General features: G+C 39.1%; 1 protein-coding gene and 1 long non-coding RNA gene across 3 annotated transcripts in view; one reads left to right on the forward strand and one right to left on the reverse strand.

Moving 5' to 3' along the window:
* The window catches only part of abcb10 (ATP-binding cassette, sub-family B (MDR/TAP), member 10), a 31,614-nt gene extending 5,111 nt beyond the window's left edge, over positions 1-26,503 (forward strand). The window contains exons 1-14 of one of the 2 annotated variants that reach the window (XM_061879697.1): positions 1,870-2,683; positions 7,275-7,481; positions 8,580-8,782; positions 13,561-13,695; positions 16,338-16,484; positions 18,393-18,528; positions 18,622-18,717; positions 20,992-21,201; positions 21,277-21,356; positions 21,469-21,649; positions 22,062-22,105; positions 22,261-22,295; positions 22,406-22,464; positions 22,745-26,503. In XM_061879697.1, coding sequence (XP_061735681.1) covers positions 2,284-2,683; positions 7,275-7,481; positions 8,580-8,782; positions 13,561-13,695; positions 16,338-16,484; positions 18,393-18,528; positions 18,622-18,717; positions 20,992-21,201; positions 21,277-21,356; positions 21,469-21,649; positions 22,062-22,105; positions 22,261-22,295; positions 22,406-22,464; positions 22,745-22,938 — 2,127 coding nt within the window. In that variant the 5' untranslated portion in view covers positions 1,870-2,283 and the 3' untranslated portion in view covers positions 22,939-26,503. Of the gene's footprint in view, positions 1-1,869; positions 2,684-7,274; positions 7,482-8,579; positions 8,783-13,560; positions 13,696-16,337; positions 16,485-18,392; positions 18,529-18,621; positions 18,718-20,991; positions 21,202-21,276; positions 21,357-21,468; positions 21,650-22,061; positions 22,106-22,260; positions 22,296-22,405; positions 22,465-22,744 lie in introns of those variants that run through there. The other variant, XM_061879708.1, reaches the window with a different exon arrangement.
* On the reverse strand, positions 5,383-27,143 carry LOC133538271 (uncharacterized). Its single transcript, XR_009802960.1, has 3 exons — positions 27,006-27,143; positions 10,387-10,456; positions 5,383-7,506 (listed from the first exon to the last, which is right to left on the reverse strand). It is a non-coding gene; the product is annotated as an uncharacterized LOC133538271 (long non-coding RNA).

A 27,143-nucleotide genomic window follows, 5' to 3' on the forward strand; every position in this document is an offset into this window, starting at 1 on the left:
ATTGTAGCTGAGATAGGCGCCAGCGCCCCCCGCGACCCCGAAAGGGAATAAGCGGTAGAAAATGGATGGATGGATAATGTACATTCTACATTGTTTATCTACGATATAGGGATGTATATATAACCTAATCATATTGTTTCTTCAACTTTAAAATAGCTGATCGTTTTTTTCCCTCCTCTCTGGGATTATATTCCCAGTTTTGATCTCGGATGTCTGGTCACTTATAGCGTATAAGAATATTCTATTACTGTTAAGCAAACTATGTGTAATAAAACATGCCAAAACATGTGTCTTTCGTCTTAACTACACATATGACAAAATAACGTGTGAAAATTAGTAGTATTCAGTGAGGTAAGATGAGCTGACAGTTCATTGCCCCTGCCAAAGGAATTTCACTGAGTGGAGCGGATCACCACTCCAAGATGGTGGCTCCGCGTCTCGTCAGCGCCGGTAGGCAGTAGCGGTCGACGCTGCGTCTACTTATAACATGTTTATGGTATACATACTTAAGTAGGTTAATAAAAGTTTAGCTACGATACTGCAGTGCTGTAAAACACATTGTAAACTTCACTGTAAAAAGTTAATTCATTTTTACAGTGTACAATTTGGTGGATAATATGCATTGGAATCATAAGACAGGTAGACATTTAAATATTTATTTTAAATTTCACAAAAATAAATGTTTGGAAAGTATGCTTATATATTAAATAAAAATCCAGGAATTCACATTGTAGGAATTTTAAAGAATTTGTTTGTAAATTATGGTGGAAAATAAGTATTTGGTCAACCATTCAAAGCTCTCACTGATGGAAGGAGGTTTTGGCTCAAAATCTCACGATACATGGCCCCATTCATTCTTTCCTTAACACGGATCAATCGTCCTGTCCCCTTAGCAGAAAAACAGCCCCAAAGCATGATGTTTCCACCCCCATGCTTCACAGTAGGTGTGGTGTTCTTGGGATGCAATGTAGTATTCTTCTTCCTCCAAACACGACGAGTTGAGTTTATACCAAAAAGTTCTATTTTGGTTTCATCTGACCACATGACATTCTCCCAATCCTCTGTTGTATCATCCATGTATCCATTTTGGTATAAACTTAACTCGTCGTGTTTGGAGGAAGAAGAATACTGCGTTGCATCCCAAGAACACCATTCCTACTGTGAAGCTTGGGGGTGGAAACGTCATGCTTTGAGGCTGTTTTTCTGCTAAGGGGACAGGACGATTGATCTGTGTTAAGGAAAGAATGAATGGGGCCATGTATCGTGAGATTTTGAGCCAGAACCTCCTTCCATCAGTGAGAGCTTTGAATGGTTGACCAAATACTTATTTTTCACCATAATTTACAAATAGATTATTTAAAATTCCTACAATGGGAATTCCTGGATTTTTTTTTCACATTCTGTCTCTCACAGTTGAAGTGTGCCTATGATGAAAATTACAGACCTCTGTCATCATTTTAAGTGGGAGAACTTGCACAATCGGTGGCTGACTAAATACTTTTTTGCCCCACTGTATCTGTGTTGGCCCTGCGATAAGGTGGCGACTTGTCCAGAGTGTACGCCACCTTCTGCCCCAATGCAGCTGAGAAAAGGGACAAACGGCAGGAAAAAAATGGATGGATGCTATTGTATGATTTTATTGTTATAATTTTATTGCATGATTTTTGTATCCCTTTAATTTAGGTAGCCAGGGATTGCAGATGGAAATTAGCTATAATTGTGGACAGAACATATTTGTCTTTGATCTTAGTGTTTCTGTGCATTGTCCCTTCAAATAAAGACTAAACTACTGCTACGAATGAAATATTTTCTGTAAAACACCCACGGAAGCAATTCCCTGAATCTGGGATCGTTTGCTTTTGCCTGACAAAGTTTGCTTGCATGGTCAGCCATTGGATTTCCTGTTTCTAAGAGGGAGTCGAGGGTGTTCATGCAAATGAAAACAGGGTCACCTTTCCTTGACGCCGCTTTGGATACTTTTGTCTTCTGACTGTCTCGTTTGGTTCGAAAGGCGTTATTTGTTTTGTATTAGACTCCGAGACCAACTAAGACGGTATCTCGGCTTGTTGATAAATAGGCGGCAGCAGATGACAGTGACAGGCGGGGTGTTGTCGATAAGAGATAAACTTCTCCAAGCGTGTGTGAAAGGCAGATAAACACTCACTATAACCGTCACGACTTGACCATGTAGAGGCAACCAGCTCCCGGAATCACTCGGCCATGGAGACGTGACTGCCTGAGGACTGACACATTTGTTAAATTGGCGTTGAAACCTGGAGTACAATGCGTCTTCTAATCCACATGTCAAGATGCACACACGGAGTGTCCTCACCCAAACCCCCGCACCCCCGCTTGTGGTCGCTGACGGTTTCCTCTGGTCCGCAGAGGAAGCGACCAACAGTCGGGCCGAAGACTTTGCTTTCCCCGCCTGCCGGCCTCCTTCTCCCGTCTGTCATGCCGGCTCTCTCCCGTAAAGATGTCCGGTCACTCCGCACATACACTTCCAAGACGCAGACACTCTCTCACACACACTCCGCCTTTGCAAGCTCCTCGGCAGCCTCCACACCCGGATCATTGAAGGAACAGACCGGGACAGAGAGTGGACAAACACCGACCAGTGTCCCCCTGGAGGACGTTAAAAGGGTTTTACGACTTGCTCACTCGGAGAGATGGAAACTAGCAGGTACACTGAGCAGCGATATAAAGACACAAGCCGTTTTTGTGACAGGTGGTTCTTTTGAGGAGTCTCAGAAAGTAAAGTGTCTGCTGTGCCTTTTTGATGGTCACTGAGGTGTTCGCACTCCACGACAGGTCTTCCTCGATCTGGATGCCCAGGAACCTGAAGTTAGAGACCCTTTCCACATTGTCCCCGTTGATGTACAGTGGTTGGATGTTTATCGTTTTTTCTTCCGGAAGTCCATGATCAGCTCCTTTGTCTTGGTGATGTTAAGGACCAGGTTATTTTCCCTGCACCACCCAGTCAGTCGCTCCACTTTATCTCTATAGGCAGACTCATCCCTCCCAGAAATGAGTTCCCCTACTGTGTTGCCGTCTGCAAATTTAATAGGGGTGCAGTCATGAGTGTAGAGTGGGGGGCTTAGCACGCAGCCCTGGGGGGAGCCGGTGCTGATGCTGATGGATGCTGAGAGCGATTTGTCAGGAAGTCCAGGATCCAGTGGCAGATAGAGGAAGACAGTCAGTTTGGGCACCAGTCTGTGGGGGAAGGTGGTATTGAACGCAGAGCTAAAATCAACAAAGAGTTGCCTTGTATAGTTCCCCTGCTGCTCTAGGTGGCTCAGAGCAGTGTGCAGGGCTGTTGCGATAGTTTTGGGTGATACTATAAAGTTGTAGATCTGTTGGCCCTGTAAGCAAACTGGTGAGAGTCCAATGCAGGTGGCAGATTTGAAGTGATGTGCCCCCAAACACTTGAATTTTAAAGAGGTCGTATTATGACTTTTTTTCCCCCTACATTTAAAACACTTCCTTGTGGTCTACGTAACATGTAATGGTAGTTATTTGGTCAGAATTTGTTATGCTTTTTTTTCTACATTTAAGCACTAGTGGCTTTGTAGTTAGAGCAGTGTTTTTCAACCTTTTTTGAGCCAAGGCACTTTTATTTCACCAAAAAATGCAGAAACACACCAGCAGCAGAAATCATTTGAAAAATGAAACTCAGTAGCCGATATTGATAATAAAAAGTCTTCTCGCAATTGTTGGATATGAATTCAAACCATAACCAAGCATTCATCACTACAACTCTTGTCTCAAAGTACTGTCACGACCTGTCACATCACGCCGTGACCTATTTAGAGTTTTTGGGTGCTTTCCTGTGTACAGACTTTTATTTCTTGTCCTGTGCTCCTATTTTGGTGGCTTTTCCTCTTTTTTTGGTATTTTTCTGTAGCAGTTTCATGTCTTCCTTGAACGCACCTGCTTTGTTTTTGCAATCAAGACTATTTAAGTTGTGCTGACGCTATCCTTCTTTGTGGGGACATTGTTGATTGTCATGTCATGTAAGGGATGTACTTTGTGGACGCTGTCCCTGCTCCACACGCTGTAAGTCTTTGCTGCCATCCAGCATTCTGTTTTAGTTTACTTTGCAGCCTGTTCAGTTTTAGTTTCATTTTGCATAACCATCCCTAAGCTTCAATGCCTTTTATTAGCTGCACTTCCCTTTTGTTTATTTTTGGTTTAAATGTTGGATACATTTTTACCTACACGCTGCCTCCCGCATATTGTGATCACAACAAACTATGCTACCGACATCTACAAAGCATTTAGCTACCTGCTGCCACCTACTGATATGGAAGAGTATTACACGGTTACTCTGTCGAGCTCTAGACAGCACCCACACTCAACAACAGCACATTTGCGGATTATAATTACTGGTTTGCAAAAAATATATTTTCAACCCAATTAGGTGAAATTACATAATCTCTCATGGCACACCAGACTGTATCTCACGGCACCGTGGTTGAAAAACACTGGGTTAGAGTGTCCGCCCTGAGATTGGTAGGTCGTGAGTTCAAACCTCGGCCGAGTGATACCCAAGACTATAAAAATGGGGCCCATTACCTACCTGCTTGGCACTCTGCATCAAGGGTTGGAAGTGGGGTTTAAATCACCAAAATGATTCCCGAGTGCGGCCACCGCTGCTGCTCACTTTTACCCTGAGCTCCAAAGGGGTGAAACAAGGGGATGGGTCAAATGCAGAGGGTAATTTCACCACACCTAGTGTGTGTGTGATTATCAGTGGTACTTTAACTTTCCTTGTGGTCTACATAACATGTAATGGTGGTTCTTTGGTCAGAATTGATTTACTGATTTTTTTCAAAATTTTAATCACTACCTTGTTATTCACATAACATGTTATGGTCAAAATGTATATCATGATTTTTTTAATCTGCATTCAAAACACTTCCTTGTGGCCTACATGTCATTTAATTTTGGTTCTTTGGTCATAATTTGCATAGATTACATTTTACAGACTGTTTTCAACCTGCTTTCTCTTCAGGATGCACCGGTTTGTGGGCTGTAATTTACATGCCTCCACTTCGACTGTATCTTCTTCCCGCCAGCCATGTTTTAGTTTTTAGTGTTTCCATAGCAAGCCTACTGATAGATAAAAGTTTAAACCATACACTATTTTATATTATAAATGGCAACAGCAGAGGATGCATGTGCATGTATGAGGCAGTTTGCCCCACAACAGGAGGATATAAAAAAATAAGGGGCTTATTTACTACAGCACGGACTACAATGACAGACTTTGGATACATTTCTACGATATATGAATAATTCATTGACGTCACCGGCAGGAAAAACATCGCAGTTGGTGCAAAGTACAAACGGCTGGTTAGGAGGAAGCATGAAGGAAGGGAAGATTGATTTAAAATTTTCGTGATTCATGCAGATCCCAAAAACACATAAAAAGTAGGTAAGAAAATCAACAGCTCCCAGTGAAATGGTTGGACATATTTTTAATAATTAAACCTGCTCAGTGTCCTTGTGGTTAGAGTGTCCGCCTTAAAACTGTAGGTCGTGAGTTGGCCAAGTCATACCAAAGACTATACATATGGGACCAATTGCCTCCCTGCTTGGCACTCAGCATCAAGGGTTGGAATTGGGGGTTAAATCACCAAAATGATTCCCGAGCGCAGCCACCGCTACTGCTCACTGCTCCCCTCACCTCCCAGGGGGTGAACATGGGGATGGGTCAAATGAAGAGGATAATTTCACCACAACTAGTGTGTGTGACTATCGTTGTTACTTTACCTTTAATTGGTGCTTGGCCCCTAAACATTACCAATTTTTGCAGTAAAAAGAAAAACTACTTGTATATAATAAATATTGTATGAACATAATGCAATAATATGTGTACTACTCACTACAATAGTTTTAACAAGTAACGTAATGTACAGAATTTATTTTAAGATTTCTCCTTTGATACTCTGTCAAATACACCATCAGCAGCTTTTCCATATTTCCATGGATAAATGTCTGCCGTTTAGATATTATTTCAACATTCTTGGCTGGCGTTAGTCTCATCCTGCTTCAGTATGGTGCAGACTAGCAGTGATATGCCCATATTACTGTGCCAAATTGTTGACATACTTGGTCATGTTTTTAATGATTTATTTCTTTAATTAAATGAATATAATTTCCTTCTTCTTCTCAGCACTGTCTTTCATACTCACTTCCTTCCTTCCTATAGTTGGAAAACAAAGTTACAGTATGTCCATCACGTGTATATGCTAATGATAGCAAGTAAGACAAGATATTTTGGGCTGATTTTAAGGGGTTTACTGCGACATTTGCTATGCCAACTAATGGTTGGGATGCTTGTAAGTACAATTTTTGCTTGCAACAATTAGCCGAGACTCGAGACAGGTCTTATCTAAAAACACGCTTAAGTTGGGATACTTTTAAGTTACCCCTGTATTAATTGACGTTATATGGCATGGTGACATTCAGAACAGCAAGTACCCCCTAATCAGAGCAAAGCATTTTAGGTTGAAAAAAAGAGATAAAGAAATAAAATACAGCTCTATGTCATCAGTTTCTGTTTTATTAAATTGTATAACAGTGCAAAATATTGCTCATTTGTATTGGTCTTTCTTGAACTATTTGGAAAAAAAGATATAAAAAAGAACTAAAAACTTGTTGAAAAATAAACAAGTGATTCAATTATAAATAAAGATTTCTACACATAGAAGTAATCATCAACTTAAGGTGCCCTCTTTGGGGATTGTAATAGAGATCCATCTGGATTCATGAAATTAATTTTAAACATTTCTTCACAAAAAAGAAATCTTTAACAACAATATTTATGGAACATGTCCACAAAAAATCTAGCTGTCAACACTGAATTTGATTGTTGCATTTCTTTTCCCAGTTTATGAACTTACATTCATATTTTGTTGAAGTATTATTCAATAAATATATTTTTGAATTGTTGCTATGTTTAGAATATTTTTTATAAAATCTCACTTACCCCTTGGCATACCTTCAAGTACCCCCAGGGGTACGCGTACCACCATTTGAGAACCAATGATCTAAAGTAATATAGCAGCGGATGTGAAAAAATATAATACATTACATATAGTAACATATGAGTGCGTTGGTATGGTAAATGAATATTGTACATGCCACAGATTTATGAGGCGAGTTTAGTCTCCATGTTGTCATCAGCCGTTTGAACCAATGTAATAATCTTCATTATCCTTTCAAATGTCCCCTCTTAATACTCTGTTGCATATTCCCTCTTTTATCAGCTGCTGGGGGCTTTCTCACCATTTCCAGTGCTGTCACCATGTCAGCTCCGTTTCTTCTGGGAAGAGTAATAGACACCATCTACACAGCTGGAACAGACGCAGAGGCGATGGCGTCCTCCCTGACGTCGCTTTGCACAATGTTGACGGGTGTGTTCCTTTGCGGTGGGGCCGCCAACGCCGCAAGAGTCTACCTCATGCAGACCTCAGGTGAGATGAAGTGCTGGTACATTTGCTAAAAAACAGACCAAGGATCTGTCATAGATTGGCAGGTTGAACATCACTCCCAGAGAAAATAATGTAAATAGGAGATGTCTATTCCACTGTCAAACATTATAAAACAATGTTAAACTGTGCTTTTTAATTAACATTTGAACATTATTAACATTTAATGGTTGGTAAAATGCAATATGCAATAACTCTCACACAAGTATACAATAAATTAATTAGGTATAGAAAGACATTCATTGCAAGTTTCTTTTTTGAATACAGTTTAAATTAAACAAGGGGAGAGCAAAGTCTAAGTAAGATAATTCTTCCCAAAAAATTTTTAACTAGTGCTGTCAAATTATTAATTATTTTAATCACATTATCCATACTTGAGTTTGGATTAATCATAAATAATCACAGATTATTAATTGATTGCATATTTTAAATTACCTTTAAAAAAAAAAAGAGGGCAATATTTGGACACAAATGCAATATTAGTGTTTCAATGTCATACAGGAACATTTTTATTTGTTTTACTTGAATGCACGTCATTTATTTAATAAAAATTTGGTTACAGTTTAATATAAAATCCCATTAGGGTTTATTTTAAAGTAAAATTTGCCAGAAAGCACAACAGTCGGAGTATGCTCACTCATCTTTGCATTGTTGTATGCCTTGACCTGATCACTGACTGTATAACACACTTCAAACTACATTAAGATAAGGAAGCGAGTACAGTCAAAATAAATTGTGTGATTATCTCCGTGTATACATGATTAATACAATCATTTTTGTGATTAATCGCATATTTAATTTAATTTTTTGACAGCTTTGGTTTAAACGTTATAACAAAATCAGCTAAATGTATACAGGGCTGCACGGTGATGCAAGTGGTTAGCATGTTTGTCTCACAGTTAGGTTTATTGGAGACTGAAAATATGAGTGTGAATGTTTGGCATATGTGTCCTGCAATTGAAGTGTACCCCGCCTCTAGACCAAAGTCAGCTAGTATAGGCTTCAGCTGCCTCTTGGAAAAATACATTGACTCTCGAAGGTTTCCAATGTTGTTGAATAATGCTGTTTATTGTCTCTCCTCAGGCCAGCAGATTGTCCGCGATCTTCGTGCCTCGGTCTTCTCCTCAATCCTCAGACAGGAAGTGGCGTTTTTTGACAGAAACCAGACCGGCGAGCTGATTAACCGCCTTTCTGCAGATACAGCTGTGGTGGGCCGCTCCATCACAGACAATATGTCTGACGGCCTGAGAGCGATTGCCCAAGGAGCTGCTGGCGTCAGTATGATGGTGAGTGCAACTCTCACAGTATGTGTTCAAAAATCTTATTGTCTTGAAGGGGAACTGCACTTTTTTGATTATGAGATACAAGAAGACATGTATTTGTATTTTTTTAATTTTTTTTTACATTTTTTAAAGGATTTTGAAGATAATAAAAAACACTTGAAAGATGCAAAACAACTTCAAAACCCTCCATCAATGTTTTGTATACACACTGCAAGTCTATACATAATATAGTATTTTGTAGATTGATTGATTGATGACTTGGTAACAGACAAGAAAGACTACTATTTTTGGACAAATGAGGGGTGGGGAGGAGAGTGTTCCAATTTGACGGATTATATCCTCAGCCATCTACTTTTCAGGTGAGAGACATGATTTATGATCTACAATAAACTTACAGGGAGCAGGGAAGCAAGGAAACAGCAGGCCACTCGATGATGTAAACATAGGCACACACTGAAATGGTCATGTCGCCGCTAAATATTTAGGTATGGCGTCACATTAGTGCCAAAAATCCAAGCGCATAAAAACTGTTATCGCGCGCTGATTCACCACTTCGTGCGCGCGCGTGTCACCCTTTTGCGCGCGCGCGCGTGTCACCCTTTTGCGCGCGCGTGTGCGACACCCTTCTGCGCGCGCGTGCGCGACACCCTTCTGCGCACGCGTAGTGCCTTTGTGCACTAGCGCGGCGCCTTTTTGCGTATGCGCGGTGCCTATGTGCGCGCGCCGTCTTCGTTTTGGCACTTTGGGGGCGAGTATGCTTAGACGGCCCCTCCTTTCTGATTGGTCAGGCGAAAATTGCTCAGGGCCAATCAGAAGTACAGCAGGTCGGGTCATCCAGTTGTGCTTTCACAAGTTCAAAGAGTTCCTGCAAAGTCTGGATAATAGCAGATGGTACTTGAATGCGGTTGGATAGGGCCTGCAGAAGATACAGCTCCTGTCGGCAAACAAATTCTAAAAAGTCCAAATTTAGAGGAGTTGTGGAAAATGCTAATTTAATTTGATCTAAAAGTCTTTGAAGAAGGTAATGTCTCATCTGTTGAGAGAACATCACATAGTTAATGAAGTGTCAAGATCAATATCTCTCTTTTCATACACATACAACCAGTCCACAGATGTCAGTCAATGATGGAAATTATATTTTCAAATGTTTTCTTTCCTCACTTATCTGTTTTATAAAATATTTTTATTTATTTAATATTTGTGTATGTAAATATTGAATGTATGCCACAATGTGGGACTATGAATTTTCTTTCCTCTATCTACTTTTAAGTTTACACCAGAGTCTACCCAAGCCCACTTATCTATGCGTACTTCAAATCAGGACCACATGATTAGCATATGGGCCTAATTATTGATGTTATGATTGCAATTACTATTTTAGTAGAATAATGAATGACAGGTTATCACTACAATTAATGAATATGGTTTTAATATTACTATAAAAAGTATTTACGTTTCTGCAAACAACTCAAACTATTGAAAATTAGATATCAGCCCAGATCAGTATAGATGGCAGAGTTAAAAATATGTATTTAAAAAAACAACAAAAAAAGCTAGCTCCATACATTAGGCAAATTAAATCTGAGGGATAATAGTGTAAGACTTACTTGGTCAGCCATGATAGCCCCACGAAAAGATGATTTCCTTTCTTTTTAATCCCAGGGAACTGCCATGGACCTTTAATCATAGATATGAATACAGATCATTTTATTGATGTCAATGGTACATGTACTATTGAAATATACATAAACATACAATACCCCGACATTTATGACAAATCGAACCGTTTGGAAATTAAATTTGGTTATTTAAATAGTACATGTTCAGTGTTTCCCACAGGTCAGGCATCTATTTGTGGTGGTGTGGTCGGGCGGCAGGGGGGTGGGTAGGGGGAGGCGGCGGCGATGACCAAGAGGAACGTGGAGTTGGAATATAATTACTACACTTTATGTACATATTTATATACATATTTATTTAATATGTAACTACAAGCTCCATTCACAGACAGAGTCCCATTGCTTTTATGAGCGGTCAAGCGAGTCAAAAGCCAAAAGAGAAAAAAATAGTTTATTTATTTAATTTTTTAAATTTTTTTATTTGTGGCGGCCGTAATTCTTTCGTGGCGGGCCGCCACAAATAAATGAATGTGTGGGAAACCCTGATGTTCCTTGACATCTATGTACTGGGCGGGGCCAGCTGCCTGAGGTAAGATGGCCGCCACGTTGCTCCTCCATTGACTGACAGTGCTCAGAGCCAATCAGAAAGAAAGGGGCCGTCCAAGCATACCCGCCCCCAAAGTGCCAAAACAAACATGACAGCGCGATGAGAGATGCCAGGAGTACACAGCGCACAGACCGAGACGGCGCGTGTCCACGCAAAAAGGCACTGCGCACGCACGAAGTGGAAAATCAGCGCGCGATAACAGTTTTTATGCGCTTGAATTTTTGGCACTAATGTGACGCCATATTTAGGCTACCAATTTAATTAGGGAGGGAGCATGTGACGTCTGTTATTTGAATTGGGCTTTTATCTCGAAATTGTCAAATGCTTCCTGGAAGTTTCAGAAACACAAGTATGTTGACTTTAGTGTTGCTGTGCACTATAAGGAAGTAACAATCTTTTGTCTTCACCTTAAGTAGGCCTGTTGGGAAACTGGTTTGTCGAAATTGTAATGTAACACAGTAGGTTGAGAGTAGACCAAACCCTGCTGCTGAAGCCCCAAACTTATATTGATTACAGCTTCAATAATTCCAAGAGTGTACTTCATTTATTTATTGTCTTCTATAAGTAAAATAGTATCTTCATTAAACTCCTTACAAACTGTTTATACAACCAATTCCATTAAAGCTCAAATAATGATGCTTTCAGTTTTATCAGGGAAACAGGATATTGTGACTTAAAACAGCTCCACTTTCATGTCAGCATGTGGCTGCCGTTTCTATGGATGTGCCACGATGGGCACATTGCTATGGTTACTAATGCTGCATGTCAAACAAAAGAAAACCAAACAGAAGCAGAAAATGTATGTCTATGATACCTGTGAGTTTATTATGTTATTGAATTGCTTTAAAAACCAGACTAGGACAAACCTCCAAACACTAATAGTTTTTAGTTTAAATAGTTTTATATTCTTCTTTTTGTCAAGGCAAAATGTCTTTACAGGAAGGAGAATCTTCATTTTGGTAATTTGCTGAAAACAAATTGCAGTTATTCTCAACTGTTTTCTGTCATGACTCATGACTTATCTACATTTAATTACTATTAAGAATTTGATTATTTTTTTTATTCGTCTGTACATCGCACTGATTGAGTTATATTCTTTATACAATCACCTTATTAACACAGTAGATGAATAAAATGAGTTGTGATAACAATTTTAACCAATTTCAATGGTTAAGTCAATTTATTACATTAAACAACACTGCTTAGTCTGTGTGATTTTCAATACACAAAAAAAGTGTAAATGATTCACTAGGTTGTGCTCTCTAAAACTTAACACTGTTACATTTACAAATTTTTAAAACTTAACATTGGTCACTTGGTGTAATCCTTCCTAAAGAGCTCTGACATTTTTTGTGTTTGTTTTGTGCACACTGCCACAATATTGATTATATTGTAGCTCATCAAAAGGGATGAAAGTATATATTTGCATTTACTTTCCATGAACATAGCATGTCTATCCAGAAGACCGTTTAAAAAAAGCCTTGAACGGCCATGCGATGGTGGCTACTCGTCCAGGGTGTACTCCACCTTCCGCGCGAATGCAGCTGGGATAGTCTCCAGCACCTCCGCAACCCCAAGAGGGACAAGCGATAGAAAATGGATAGATGGAGGGCGTTTCAAACTGTCAACTACATAAGTTTGAGCATGTTTTTTGAATCTCAACTAACCTTTAATAATCTGTCTGCCATTGTGTAAGGTTGTTCGCACCTTGCAATGCAGTGTGCAACTTTGTAGGAGGCAACCAGTACTTTTTTGTCTACTGTACCTCTCTCACAAAATGACCTGTCTGTTGGCAATACTCACCAAATTTTTGCCAAGAAAATTTGATGGCTTATTGATAAAAGTGGGGTACAAGGTCCACAGATGTCGTCGTAATTTGTTTGCGTTCATGTTTTTTGCGGCCGGAGTTTTTTGGCATAAAACAAACTTTTTTCTCATTTCCTACCATAGTTACGTTGACTACAAAGGCTATGTATGCTTTGTTGTACTTCCAGATATTTTTATTCTGGTAATCATCACATGTTTTTCTTGCCACTAAAGACCATTCCTTATTTATTTTTGTTCTTTTCACAAACTTCTTCCTTTTTCTGCCTCTGTTTGCTCTGTACACGTGTTCCTGTGTACTTGCTACTTCTACTTGGTAAAACAGGGAGCCTATTGATTAGATGGGCACTGATGCCACCTAACGGCATGCTTGTGTATTGTTCCAACATGAATACTTGAATGTAGAAACAAATAATTCAAATCTCATTTACTGCTCAAGATGCAAAATTGCTGCATCAGTTGCATAACAATACTGTAGTTGGTATTGGTATTTATTTACTTTTGCCTGCTGTTCAGAACCCACTCTAGCATTGTGTATACTGTACCCTTACGTACAGATGTAAGCCTGCCTTTGTATGGTTTTTGCTACTACTTTTAAAAGGTTTAAAGTTGTGTACCTGCATTCCATGTGAATACAGCCATGCAGAAAATGACTGGCTTCTACAGGTACTGCAAAAAGGGCTGTTAGCTCTTTTTTTTTCTTCTTACGAACACGTTTCTTTCTTTTTTACTAGTTCTACGTCTCGCCCAGCCTGGCAAGCTTCATGCTGCTGATTGTGCCTCCTTTGGCCGGCTTTGCTGTGGTTTACGGCAGATATCTTCGCTCCATTTCTAAGCGTACGCAAGACACTCTGGCTCAAGCCACCCAGGTATGGAATACACACAAACTCACCACTGAAACAAGCTGTGCACTCAGTTTGTTAACCCAATTGAGAAAGCTTTTGTGGTAATTTGGACAATGACAAAAAGGAAGCTGTGACAAAATAAGATGTGCAAAGTCCTTGCACCGACCCACTACACTCACAGAAAAAGTAAGTACAGTATTGCACCATCAGGGATACAATGGTTCTTCACTAGTGATGGTGCTACACATTAGGTGAATCCGGGAAGTACTTAGAGCGATTCACTTTTCCCACATTTTGTTATGTTGCAGTTTTATTCCAAAATGAAAAAAAAAATTCTCAAAATTCTACACAGAATACCCTATAATGACAATGTCAAAAAATGTTTTTTTTAGATTTTTGCAAAGTTATTCAAAATGAAAAAATAAGAAATCACATGTACAGTCAAGAAAATAAGTATTTGAACACCCTGCTATTTTGCAAGTTCTCCCACTTAGAAATCATGGAGGGGTCTGAAATTTTCACGGTAGGTGCATGTCCACTGTATGAGAGATAACCTAAAAAGAAAAAATCCAGAAATCAGAATCTATGATTTTTTTAACAATTTATTTGTGTGATAAAGCTGAAAATAAGTATTTGAACACCAACATTAATATTTGGTAGAGTAGCCTTGGTTTGCAATTACAGAGGTCAAACGTTTCCTGTAGTTCTTCACCAGGTTTGCACAGACTGCTGGAGGGATTTTTGCCTACTCTTCCACACAGATCTTCTCTTGATCAGTTAGGTTTCTGGGCTGTCGCTGAGTAACACAGACTTTCAGCTCCCTCCAAAGATTTTCAATTGGATTTAGGTCTGGAGACTGGCTAGGCCACTCCAAAACCTTGATATGGTTCTTATGAAGCCAATTCTTGGTTTTCCTGGCTGTGTGCTTTGCGTCATTGTCATGTTGGAAGATCCAGCCACGACTAATCTTCAATGATCTGACTAAGGGAAGGAGGTTTTTGGCCAAAATCTCACAATACATGGCTGCAGTGATCCTCTCCTTAATACAGTACAGTCGTCCTGTCCCATGAGCAGAAAAACACCCCCAAACCATGATGCTACCACCCCCATGCTTCGCAGTAGGGATGGTGTTCTTGGGATGGTAGAGGAACCTTCCGTGCCATTCATGATTTCGAACCATGACGTCTTAGTGTATTACCAACAGTGACCATGGAAACAGTGGTCCCAGCTCTTTTCAGGTCATTGACCAAGTCCTGCCGTGTAGTCCTCGGCTGATTCCTCACCTTTCTTAGCGTCATTGAGAACCCACGAGGTGATATCTTGCATGGGGCTCCACTCCGATTGAGATTGACCGTCATGTTTAGCTTCTACCATTATCTAATGATTGCTCCAACAGTGGACCTTATACACATATATATATATATATATATATATATATATATATATATATATATATATATATAGCCGCTATGTCCCGTACGTGACAGTGCATGGTAGAGCACAAACAAGAATGAAGTCAAAGGAATTGTCTGTAGACAACATACGAGACAGGGTTGTCTCAAGACACGAATTTGGGGAAGGGTGCAGAAAAATATCTGCTACTTTGAAGGTCCCAATAAGCACAGTGACCTCCATCATCCGTAAATGGAATTAGCTCCTGGAGCTGGCCAGCCGTCTAAACTAAGCTATCATTAGAGAAGGGCCTTTGTCAGGGGGTGACAACGAACGCTATGGTCACATTGTCAGAGCTACATAATTCCTCTGTGGAGAAAGGAGAACCTTCCAGAAGGACAACCATCTTTGCAACACTCCACTAATCAGGCCTGTATGGTACAGTAATCAGGCCTGTATGGTACAGTGACCAGGCAGAAGCCATTCCCTAATAAAAAGCACATGGCAGCCTGCTTTGAGTTTGCCAAAATGCACCTAGAAGACTCTCAGATCATGAGAAACTGAATTATTTGGTCTGATGAGACAAAGATTGAACTCTTTGGCGTGAATGCCAGGCGTCATGTTTGGAAGAAACCAGGCCAATACCATCCCTACAGTGAAGCATGATGGTGGCAGTTTCATGCTGTGATGAGGTTTTTCAGCAGCAGGAATTGGGAAACTAGTCAGGATATAGGGGGAACGATGAATGCAGAAATGTACAGACATACTGGATGAATACCTGCTCCGGAGCGCTTTTGAACTCATACTGGGGTGAGGGTTCATCTTTCAGCAGAACAACTACCCTAAGTACACAGCCCAGATATTAAAAAAATGGCTTCAAGACAAATTACAAATGCTGTAATTGATTCAAAATGTGAATCAGCAATGTATTGACAAAGGCTGTGAATATTTATGTACATGTGATTTCTTAGTTGTTTTTTATTTTTAATACATTTGCGAAAAGCCCTAAAAAAAAAATTGTCATTATGCTATATGGTGTATGTAGAATTTTGAGGACAAAATTAATGTATTCCATTTTGAAATAAGGCTGTAACATAACAAAATGTGGAAAAAGTGAAGCACTGTGAATACTTTCCGGATGCACTGTATCTACACTTGACTTGAAGCATACTATATATCTTTGGCCCTGGAAATTGTAAACAAAGTGACATAAGAGTCCAATAATTAGCAAGATCCTAAGTGCTGTGGTCCTAATGACATCTTTTTGTGTGCAGTTAGCAGAGGAGCGTATCAGCAACATACGAACAGTCAGAGCTTTTGGTAAAGAATTGTCTGAGGTCAACACCTACACACAGAAAACGGACCAGGTCCTCAGTTTGGCCAGGAAGGAAGCTGTGCTACGTGCTGCCTTCTTTGGAGTGGTAAGATATATGAGGGTGTGTGTTTGAGGTGTCATTTATTGGTCTGATATCGGGAAAAAAATCAAGCATCGGACTATATCGGCTAGCATCTAAAATCTTCGATATAATCTCCGATACAAGTTTACTCGTGCAATGCTGGACAGCCAGTTAACATCTAAATGTCTTCGAATAAGCACACAAGTTTGATCTTTTATTGTGTTTTAGTGAAGCTATTTACAAAAAGTGAACATGGTAGGATATAAAGTGGGGCAAAAAAGTTCTTATTCAGCCACCGATTGTGCAAGTTCTCCCACTTAAAATGATGACAGAGGTCTGTAATTTTCATCATAGGTACGCTTCAACTGTGAGAAACAGAATGTGAAAAAAAAATCCAGGAATTCACATTGTAGGAATTTTTAAAAATGTATTTGTAATTTAGGGTGGAAAATAAGTATTTGGTCAACCATTCAAAGCTCTCACTGATGAAATTAGGTTTTGGCTCAAAATCTCACGATACATGGCCCCATTCATTATTTCCTTAACACGGATCAATCGTCCTGTCCCCTTAGCAGAAAAACAGACCCAAAGCATGATGTTTCCAACCCCATGCTTCACAGTAGGTGTGGTGTTCTTGGGTTGCAACTCAGTATTCTTCTTCCTCCAAACATGACGAGTTGAGTTTATACCAAAATGGATACATTGATGATACAGCAAAGGATTGGGAGAATGTCATGTGGTCAGATAAAACCAAAATAGAACTTTTTGGTATAAACTTGTGTTTGGAGGAAGAAGAATACTGAGTTGCATTCCAAGAACACCAGACCTACTGTGAAGCATGGGGGTGGAAACATCATGCTTTGGGGCTGTTTTTCTGCTAAGGGGACAGGACGATTGATCCGTGTTAAGGAAATAATGAATGGGGCCATGTATCGTGAGATTTTGAGCCAAAACCTAATTTCATCAGTGAGAGCTTTGAATGGTTGACCAAATACTTATTTTCCACCATAATTTACAAATAAATTATTTAAAATTCCTACAATATGAATTCCTGGATTTTTTTTCACATTCTGTCTCTCACAGTTGAAGTGTACCTATGATGAAAATTACAGACCTCTGTCATCATTTTAAGTGGGAGAACTTGCACAATCGATGGCTGAATAATTACTTTTTTGCCCCACTGTATGCTACTCACAGTTAGCATCTACACAAAAGCTAAGCACATATTTGCACACAAGCTAGACATCTTTGCAAATGTCCTTAATGGAACAATATTGCAGTCTAAAACATGACTTTGGTCAATATAAACAAGTATCAAATGACTATAGTTGAATATTACTTATAGATACAAAGTCTCCAAGGCAGACGCTTGTTCGACAATATCCAGTAACAAACATGTTTGCATCATTTAAATTACTGAGTCATGAGCCTAACCTAATGAATTGTTGTGAAGACTACGTGTAGCCCAAAAACTTATCGCCATTCCTCTTCAAAAGCATAACTCTGTAATTATGTTAGTGTTTTTCATGCCTGCTATTGTTCTCTACGTAATCTACTTTATCAAACATGTTCAAATACTTAAGTCTACAAAATAATAAAAGTATGTACTATGAGCAGTGCTGATATCGTATCAAAGATGAATCTGTATCAGCCAAATACTCAATGCTTTATTATCAGTAACATCTTAGAATTGAAAAGTTGTATTGGGACACTCGTAGTGTGTGTAAGTGCTACAGAGGAGAGGCCAAAGCAATCCCACAGTTGGCAAATAAACAGTTGCACGCTAGCTTCTTCTTTTACCAACAAAGTTTCTCTCATGTAGCTGACTTTTCACCATTTATGACGTCTTATCACTCAGTTGACATTTTATCACAGAAAGTGTTGCAAAAGTGTGTTTTACTACACTAAGGCTTTTGTGTTGTTTTATTTCAGACTGGTCTCAGCGGTAACATCATGATCCTGTCTGTGCTGTACAAAGGAGGACTTCTGATGGCCAGCCAGCACATGACTGTGGGAGAACTCTCGTCTTTCCTCATGTACACATTCTGGGTGGGCATCAGCATTGCAGGTAACACATGTGACACACGCTTACACATACCACACACCTCTTTCTATTTCTTGCTATTTCAAATAACGTTGTGTCTTTCTGTGGTATGTGCAGGGTTAAGTACGTTCTACACAGAGCTGATGAAGGGTTTCGGTGCAGGAACGAGACTGTGGGAACTACTGGACAGAAAGCCTGAATTCCCTCTTAATGGTCAGTTTTAACATGAATGAGTTTGAATTGTCCTTAATCTCAACAAAAATAAAATGGCTTCATAATAGTGGAAGCCTGTGAGTCAATATTATCTTGATTTAGCATACATAAACTGTAATGAAGTTACAGCGACTGCTTCCCACAGTTCTTACTACTACTTACCCCAAAGAAATATGTTAAACCAAGCCGCTGAAGGCCAGTATATGCTAAGAAATCTAAACAAAACAACAAAAGCAGAATAGGGTAATGCTGTTCCGTCCTGCCCTAAGTGCAGATTAGAACACACACTGTGAGAAGAGCCCCTCTTGCGGTGCACAGCATTAGTGCTTGATTTACAAGGCAGGATGTATTGGGTTCAATTAGCAGTCGGAGTTCAGGTAGCAAGGTCTATACATTTATGTTTTAATGAGTTACTTTTTGACACTCATTGCAGCCGATCACCCCAAACCTTCTCAAGGTTTCTTCTTTTTCCCCAGTTGGGGTCTTTTGAGTTTTTCCTTGCCCGAATGTGGGTTTAGATCAGGGGATGTCGTTGTGAGAGTGTAAAACCCTTTAAGACACTTGTGATGTATGAATACATTTTTATTGATTGATTTTCACTAAACAAAATAATATTGAACAATTAATTTTCCATTAATTAGTATTTGTAAAAAACACAAATTACATTAAAGTTTGATTTTTTTTTTAAGTATAATTTTTTTTTACATAATAGAAATGTGTGAAAAAATTTAATGGGGATGAGGGCTCCAAATAAAGGCCCTGTTTACACTGGACACCAAATCTTATTTTTTTTACCTTCAAGTGACACAAATCTGATTTTTTTTTTTTTGGTAGTCTAAATGCTCCAAAGTGCAAATCCGGTTAGAATCTGATCTTTTCAAATTTTGGGGTGCATTACTTGTCAATAGTGCACAAATAAAAGACTATATGCAATATATTAATATACACATTGATTTCGCAGAAATAGCGAGTGTTGAAGGATAACTGATGCTGTGGCCTATTTGCTTACATGTGAGTTGAAAAATAAAGCGAACGTTGATCTACGCTGATGTATGTGCATCCTGTACTCAACAGCCATAAAAAGACTATATGTATCTATCCATCCATCCATTTACTACCACTTATTCCCTTTGGGGTCATGAGGGGCGCTGGTGCTTATCTCAGCTACAATCGGGCGGAAGACGGGGTACACCCTGGACAAGTCGCCATCTCATCGCAGGACCAACACAGATAGACAACATTCACACTCACAATCACACACTAGGGCCAATTTAGTGTTGCCAATCAACCTATCCCCAGGTGCATGTCTTTGGAGGTGGGAGGAAGCCGGAGTACCCGGATGGAACCCACGAAGTCACAGGGAGAACATGCAAACTCCACACAGAAAGATCCCGAGCCCGGGATTGAACCCAGCTCGGTTGGTAGAAGCGGCCGTGCCAGCAACTTGAGGGTTGTAGGTTCGATCCCCGCTTCTGCCATCCTAGTCACTGCCGTTGTGTCCTTGGGCAAGACACTTTACCCACCTGCTCCCAGTGCCACCCACACTGGTTTAAATGTAAAAATTAGATATTGGGTTTCACTATGTAAAGCGCTTTGAGTCACTTTGAGAAAAGTGCTATATAAATATAATTCACTTCACTTCACTACTCAAGACCTTCGTATTGTGAAGCAGACGCACTAACCCCTCTTCCAACGTGCACTGACCCCTCTCCCACCATGCTGCTCTATATATATGTATCTATTCATACATTAATTTTTCACATACAAAACACTCATTTTTATCCATGATGCAGCTTTTATTTTATTTTGTAGAATTAGCACTGACTTCCTTGTTCATTTACGGAACCCGGTCAACTTCCTTTATTTTCACTTCATCGAACTGCGCATGCAAGTGAAGTCGGGGCCTCATTGGGGTCTGTCCGTGTTTATACTATAGTCTGATAAAGACCACAAATGTAGTAATCAGTCAGCTGGAAAAGATCAGATTTTGATAAAATCTGATTTTGGCAATTGGGCCTGCCGTGTAAATTTAGTCAAATTCCTATTTAGGCCCACAATTTAGCCTGGAGTGGCGCTAGTGTAATATCTAACAATACATCCCATCAATAATGAATTCATTGTATTTGTTAATATGAGCTGTGGGTAAAACATGGCACCCTGGCTGTACTTTGAACACCCCTGGTGTAGGTGTTTCTAAATGTAGCTTTTGTGTGTTTTATGTATTGCATAAATCAATTTGGTTGGGCTGTAAAACCAAATCTCCCTCCTCCACAGAAGGCCAAGTTCTGCCTACGGACCAGCTAAAAGGCCGTTTGGAGTTCCGGGATGTCTCCTTTGCCTACCCAGCCCGTAAAGAGGCTCCTATCTTTAAAAATCTTAACCTGCTTGTGCCAGCTGGAACTATCATGGCTGTAGTGGGACCCAGTGGGTCTGGTAAATCAACTCTGGTGTCACTGCTGCTCAGGCTTTACGACTCTGACTCAGGTAACACCCACTTGGTTTGTCTCCATTTCTATCGCGAGAAGGTGGTTGTTGCTCAGTGCTTCATCTGTCCTCCAGGCATCATCACTGTGGACGGCCATGACATAAGGGACTTGAATCCATACTGGCTCAGAAGTCACATTGGCACCGTCAGCCAGGTACAAGAACACCTCAGCCTTCTTAAGCACGAGTAATATCATGTTTTCACAAGTATTCTCTCTCTCTATCTCACACACGCACACACACACACACACACACACACACACACAGGAGCCAGTCCTGTTTTCTTGCTCAATTCGAGACAACATCGCATACGGCGCGACAGACCCAGACGCCGTGACAACAGAGGAGATCTACAGGGCAGCCCAAGTGTCCAATGCATACAGCTTTATCCAGGCTTTTCCTAAAGGCTTTGACACTGTGGTGGGAGAGAAAGGAGTGTTGTTGTCAGGTAAGAATCATGTGGCTCAATGACCGCTGCTACAAGGACTCTTGTACATGCATTCAGTGATACTGGTGCTTGTGGAATCCCTTGATGTGTTTTGATGCTAAATTAACCACATTTGTGCCACATACAACATTATGACGCTACTAGTCCATCCATCCATTGGATGGATGGATGGACTAGTAGCGTAGCCACATACAACATTATGACGCTACTAGTCTGTCGTTTCCTAAAAACAATCTGGAAAAAAACAACTTAAAGCATTGTCCAGCTATTTACATACATACAGTACACTAATCATGATTAGCTAACTTTTACTGTGAATGAATACTGGCTCCAAATATTAGTTATCAGCTTCATTGACTACTAACAGTCAGTATCGGTTCTTCAATGAATAACCCTTGTCTTTGTGGACTAGGTGGTCAGAAGCAGAGGATAGCCATCGCGAGAGCTCTTCTTAAGGTCAGTAAATTATCCTAATTACTTTTATGCTCATAACCATACAAAGAAACTAATAACTCTCAAGGAGCAGGAATCAATAATGTATCAACACGATTGCTTACATTGAATTATTTAAAACGGCAATAATGACGCTCAATTTACACATCTGTTTTCAGAATCCCAAGGTCCTGCTTTTAGACGAGGCGACCAGGTTTGACTTACATACTATTACATTTTACTTACATACATGTCATAAAGTTGACTGTTAGTATATTGAATGCCTTCACTGTATTTACCAGTTGTACAACTTCCCATCCTTAGTGCACTGGATGCAGAGAATGAGTTCTTGGTCCAGGAGGCTTTGGAGAGACTCATGGAAGGTGAGTCTCATTTTTGTTTGATCAAAAATATGTCAAAGGACCGCTTCCAGAAGCAGATTGATTGATTAATTTTCTTTAGATAATACGTATAGTGTGCCTCCTTGAACACCTAATATGTTGTCTCTTTTAGCTATTCAGTGCTGTTGAAAAGGAGGAAAGACTATTTAATGACAAAACAATGTTAGGATCATGTCCACGAGAATGTATTACTTCTACATATTGTCTTGTGTATTTGAAGTGTTTCTTTATGTATTAAATTGGCTTTGACACTCATTAACAGGGAGGACCGTCCTCATCATTGCGCACCGTCTCTCAACCATCCAGAACGCCAATGCAGTTGCAGTACTGGACCAGCACCGTGTAGCCGAATGTGGGCAGCATGCACAGCTTCTTGAAAAAAGACATGGACTGTTCCGCAAACTGATGGAGAAACAGGCTTTTCTACAGGAGCAGCAAAAATGGGCAATAAGCTGATTCTTGACAAGTGATGACAATGAGGTGAGATGAATGTCTACCGCCCCCAGAGGGGGGCAATGTGTCTCCTCAGCTGGGAGACAAGGTGAAAGATAAAGGAACATAATGAGATAAGAAGGCCCAGTATGCTGCAGGTTTCCTTTTCACCAAGCAACAAAGCTGTGTGAAGAACGTAAACAAGTGCTAGGTAGTTACTATCTTAGCTGTATGTTATTATACACTGACAATAAAAAGCTTTGAGATACTGCTTCTCAAAAGGGACACCTGTGGTTTTAAAACACTGTCATAGTGGATGTATAATATATTCAGGTACATGACACAACATGTAAAAGTGCAAATTAAACACCACTGTTTTTAAACTACTACAGCTGGAGACGTATTATAGTGTCCCAGCACTCTTGATTTTCACAACCAAACCAAAACAAGACCGTATGACGTGAGACCTACTCAATATGTATTTATATTGTTAGTGTCTGTAGTTTGGTGGCTGATTTAACTTGAAGCTCACAAGTAGAGCCTTTTAGAGAGTTTATATTATAGTCCAGAGGTTCCCCAAACTATGACTGTGGCCCGCCCGATGGACGTCCTAAGTTAGGAAAAAAAAATAAAAATATATATATTTTTGTATTAAAACCTTTACTGTGCAGTTGATCCAGGCCAAATTATTTTAACCCACTGTAGCCCGCCCTGTCAAAATGTTTGAGGACTGTTGTTATAGTCATATGAACCAGGTATGGATGACATGTAGATACTCTTGGAGAAAAAAAATCAGCACGTCTCATAGTTTACACTTATCTTCTATTTCAGTAGTACCATACACAAGTGCCAACTGGATTTGTATTGAGATTCACGATGAGAACTTATACTTCATCTATTAGAAACAGGGTATTCTCACACAATTTTTTTTGTGATCTGACACTTCATACAGTGGAACCTCCAAAGTCAAACACAATCAGTGTCAGGATGCTGCTTAATTTGATTTGTCCCACGGGAAACAATGGGAAATAAAAAATAATCTTTTCAGGGTCAAACTGTTGCCACCAAAAAACGTTTGTCAACCGTAAAAACAATGTTTTAAACAGCATTTCAAATGTAAAAGTAAGTTCAATTTCCTATTATAAGATGAGATAAAAGTAAAATAGAATAAAATTACTCAATGATCACGTGATATATCTTGGAGATAAGGAGAGCGCGTTACTGAGTAACGTGTCACACTCAATTTGTGTAAAAAATAATTCACTGCCAAATGGTTAAAAACAAATCAAATCTCTATAGGATATATATATATATATATATATATATATATATATATATATATATATATATATATATATATATATATATAAACCTACTCAGTGAGTTCAAATCCCGGCCGAGTCATACCAAACACTAGAAAAATGGGACCCATTACCTCCCTGCTTGGCACTCAGCATCAAGGGTTGGAATTGGGGGTTGAATCACCATAAATGATTCCCGGGCGCGGCACTGCTCCTGCCCACTGCTCCCCTCACTTTCCAGGGGGTGATCAAGGGGATGGGTCAAATGCAGAGGACAAATTTCACCACACCTCGTGTATGTGTGAGACAATCATTGGTACTTTAACTTTAACTTAAACTTTAACTCCGTAACTCCCTTTTAACACGTATCTCCTTTGCTTTCACTAAAAGTAAATCAAAAAGCCATACAATCTTGTGGAATTGATTTTTAGGCTCAAGCAGGGGTGCCTAAACGTGGGGAGCCAAAATTTGCCCGCCGAGGTGTTAATACTGTATTTTATACTGACCTCTTTTAAGCTCACACAATTAATGACATGTTTGTAAAACTAACTACAGTAGTTGCCATCTATCAACAGTAGACTTAAGACTTCCTTTTTATTGTACTACCCTTTATACATGGCGGTAACCTAAAAACCTAACCCTCACTAATGGTTCTGAAGTACGCTTAATGAAGCTGTTTGGCCCCCTTGACATTTTCTCCTTTAGAGCAGTGTACCCCATGTGAACATTTTTTAAATTCAAGTACCCCCTAATCAGAGCAAAGCATTTTTGGTTGAAAAAAGAGATAAAGAAGTTAAATACAGCACTATGTTCACTATGTATCAGTTTCTGATTTATTAAATTGTATAAATGTGCAAAATATTGCTCATTTGTAGTGTCCTTTCCTGAACTATTTTGAAAAAAAGATATACGAATAACTTAAAACTTGTTGCAAAATAAACAAGTGATTCAATTATAAATAAAGATTTCTACACATAGAAGTAATCATCAACTTAAAGTGCCCTCTTTGGGGATTGTAATAGAGATCCATCTGGATTCATGAACTTAATTCTAAACATTTCTTCACAAAAAAATAATTCTTTAATATCAATATTTATGGAACATGTCCACAAAAAATCTAGCTGTCAACGCTGAATATTGCATTGTTGCATTTTTTTTCAAAGTCTATGAACTTAAATTCATATTTTGTTGAAGTATTATTCAATATATTTATGAATTCTTTTTGAATTGTTGCTATTTTTAGACTATTAAAAAAAAAATCTCACATACCTCTTGGCATACCTTCAAGTACCCCCAGGGGTACGCGTACCCCCATTTGAGAAACACTGCTTTAGAGGGAAAAAAGCTTGTGCACTCCTGCTTTGGAGTCTTACTGAACTGAAGTCTCACAAAATTTGCTGACGTGTCATGTGACGTCCCCCCCCGATGGTTTAGTGTAACTTTACAGGCTTTAAGGAAAGTCTGACTTTGGAGGTTCTGCTGTATATAAAACAGTTGTTAGTCCATCAAGAGATGTCACATTCATGTCAACAAACCTTTATGTAAGCATCTGAAAAACCCTTGAAGTAAAATTATAAAAATACTTATTTAAAACTAGATATTTTAGCTGTAACTGTGGTGCAAATTACTGATTTGGGGTTCTGATTTGGGTACTTGTCTTTCTCTAAAAACTATGTTTGTTTAAACGTACTTTGTCCACTCTGTTCAACCTTGAAAATCACTCACTTAAGACGCTTAAAGCATTACAATGATATTATGAAGTAATCATATGTTCACCATTTTCCTTTGATTTTTGTCAAATGCTGCACAAAACCCAGATTTTTAAACGGGACATAAAAACAAAGTGGAATTTAATTGCTTGCATTTTTCTTCAGATGTTTTCCCTCTGGACAATTCCTGTTTTATTGTAATAGGTTAACATCATGGTAAAAGTTTGTTTGTTCATGTATTTATTATTTGGTATATGTTGAAGTTAATAATCATCTGTACATCAATTAGAAGTTATTCAATGTGTTTATTTGTCTTAATATGAACCAAATACTGCATTAAAACCTTACATTAGTTTTTAACTATAGGCAATGCTTGCTCACTCACTCTGCACTCACTTTTAACTAAGAAGGTGCTTAAAAACATGATAAATGTGTCATTTATATTGTATGTTTATGTGCCTGGTTTCTAAATGATATGAGATTTAATGATATATGTTGGTTTTGAAATCATGTTTTGCTAAATTATTATCTTTTTGTGTAAAAAATAAATAAATAAAGAGAAATATGTGTTGATTTTAAGGAAGCGTGTGAGTTTTTATGGCGTGTTTTGCCGTCCGAGGGCGCAGGGTGCAATTCCTCAGTCTGTCACTAAGTGGTGTTGTTGCTTACGACATGCTTCTAACAGTTTAATGCAGTATAAAGTAATCAGCCATTAAAGGTGTTAGAATATTTATTCTCAAATTGTGGGACAAGAACCACTAGTGGTACCTCATCTAGTGTTTTTTTTATTCAAAATAAAATATGAGATAATTGCACAATTATAAATGTATTTTTAAAAATTGTGGGGAGCAAAGCATTTTGGATATGGTACATGTGGGCTACACATGGTCCAATCAATGATGCATTTAAAATAGCCCATCATGCAATTGTTAAAACAAATACAATCGTAAGACCTGAACATAATATAACCCTGCAAATGCTCATTGTGCATGTTACGTATTATATATAATATTGTTTTAATAAATATAGACATAAGCTAAAAATGGTATAGATTTAGTGTTGGAAGTTATCATGTTCAAACCTCATCGAGCTGAAAAACACCCAAAGTCCGTCAGGCGCCTTTGTCACATATCCACTGAAACAGAAATGCACACACACTTCTTTTGCCTGACACCTGCTTTTCACACACACACACACACACACACACACACACACACAC

The sequence above is a fragment of the Nerophis ophidion genome, linkage group LG02 (assembly GCF_033978795.1).
Source record: "Nerophis ophidion isolate RoL-2023_Sa linkage group LG02, RoL_Noph_v1.0, whole genome shotgun sequence".
In the NCBI taxonomy this organism is placed as follows: Eukaryota; Metazoa; Chordata; class Actinopteri; order Syngnathiformes; family Syngnathidae; genus Nerophis; species Nerophis ophidion.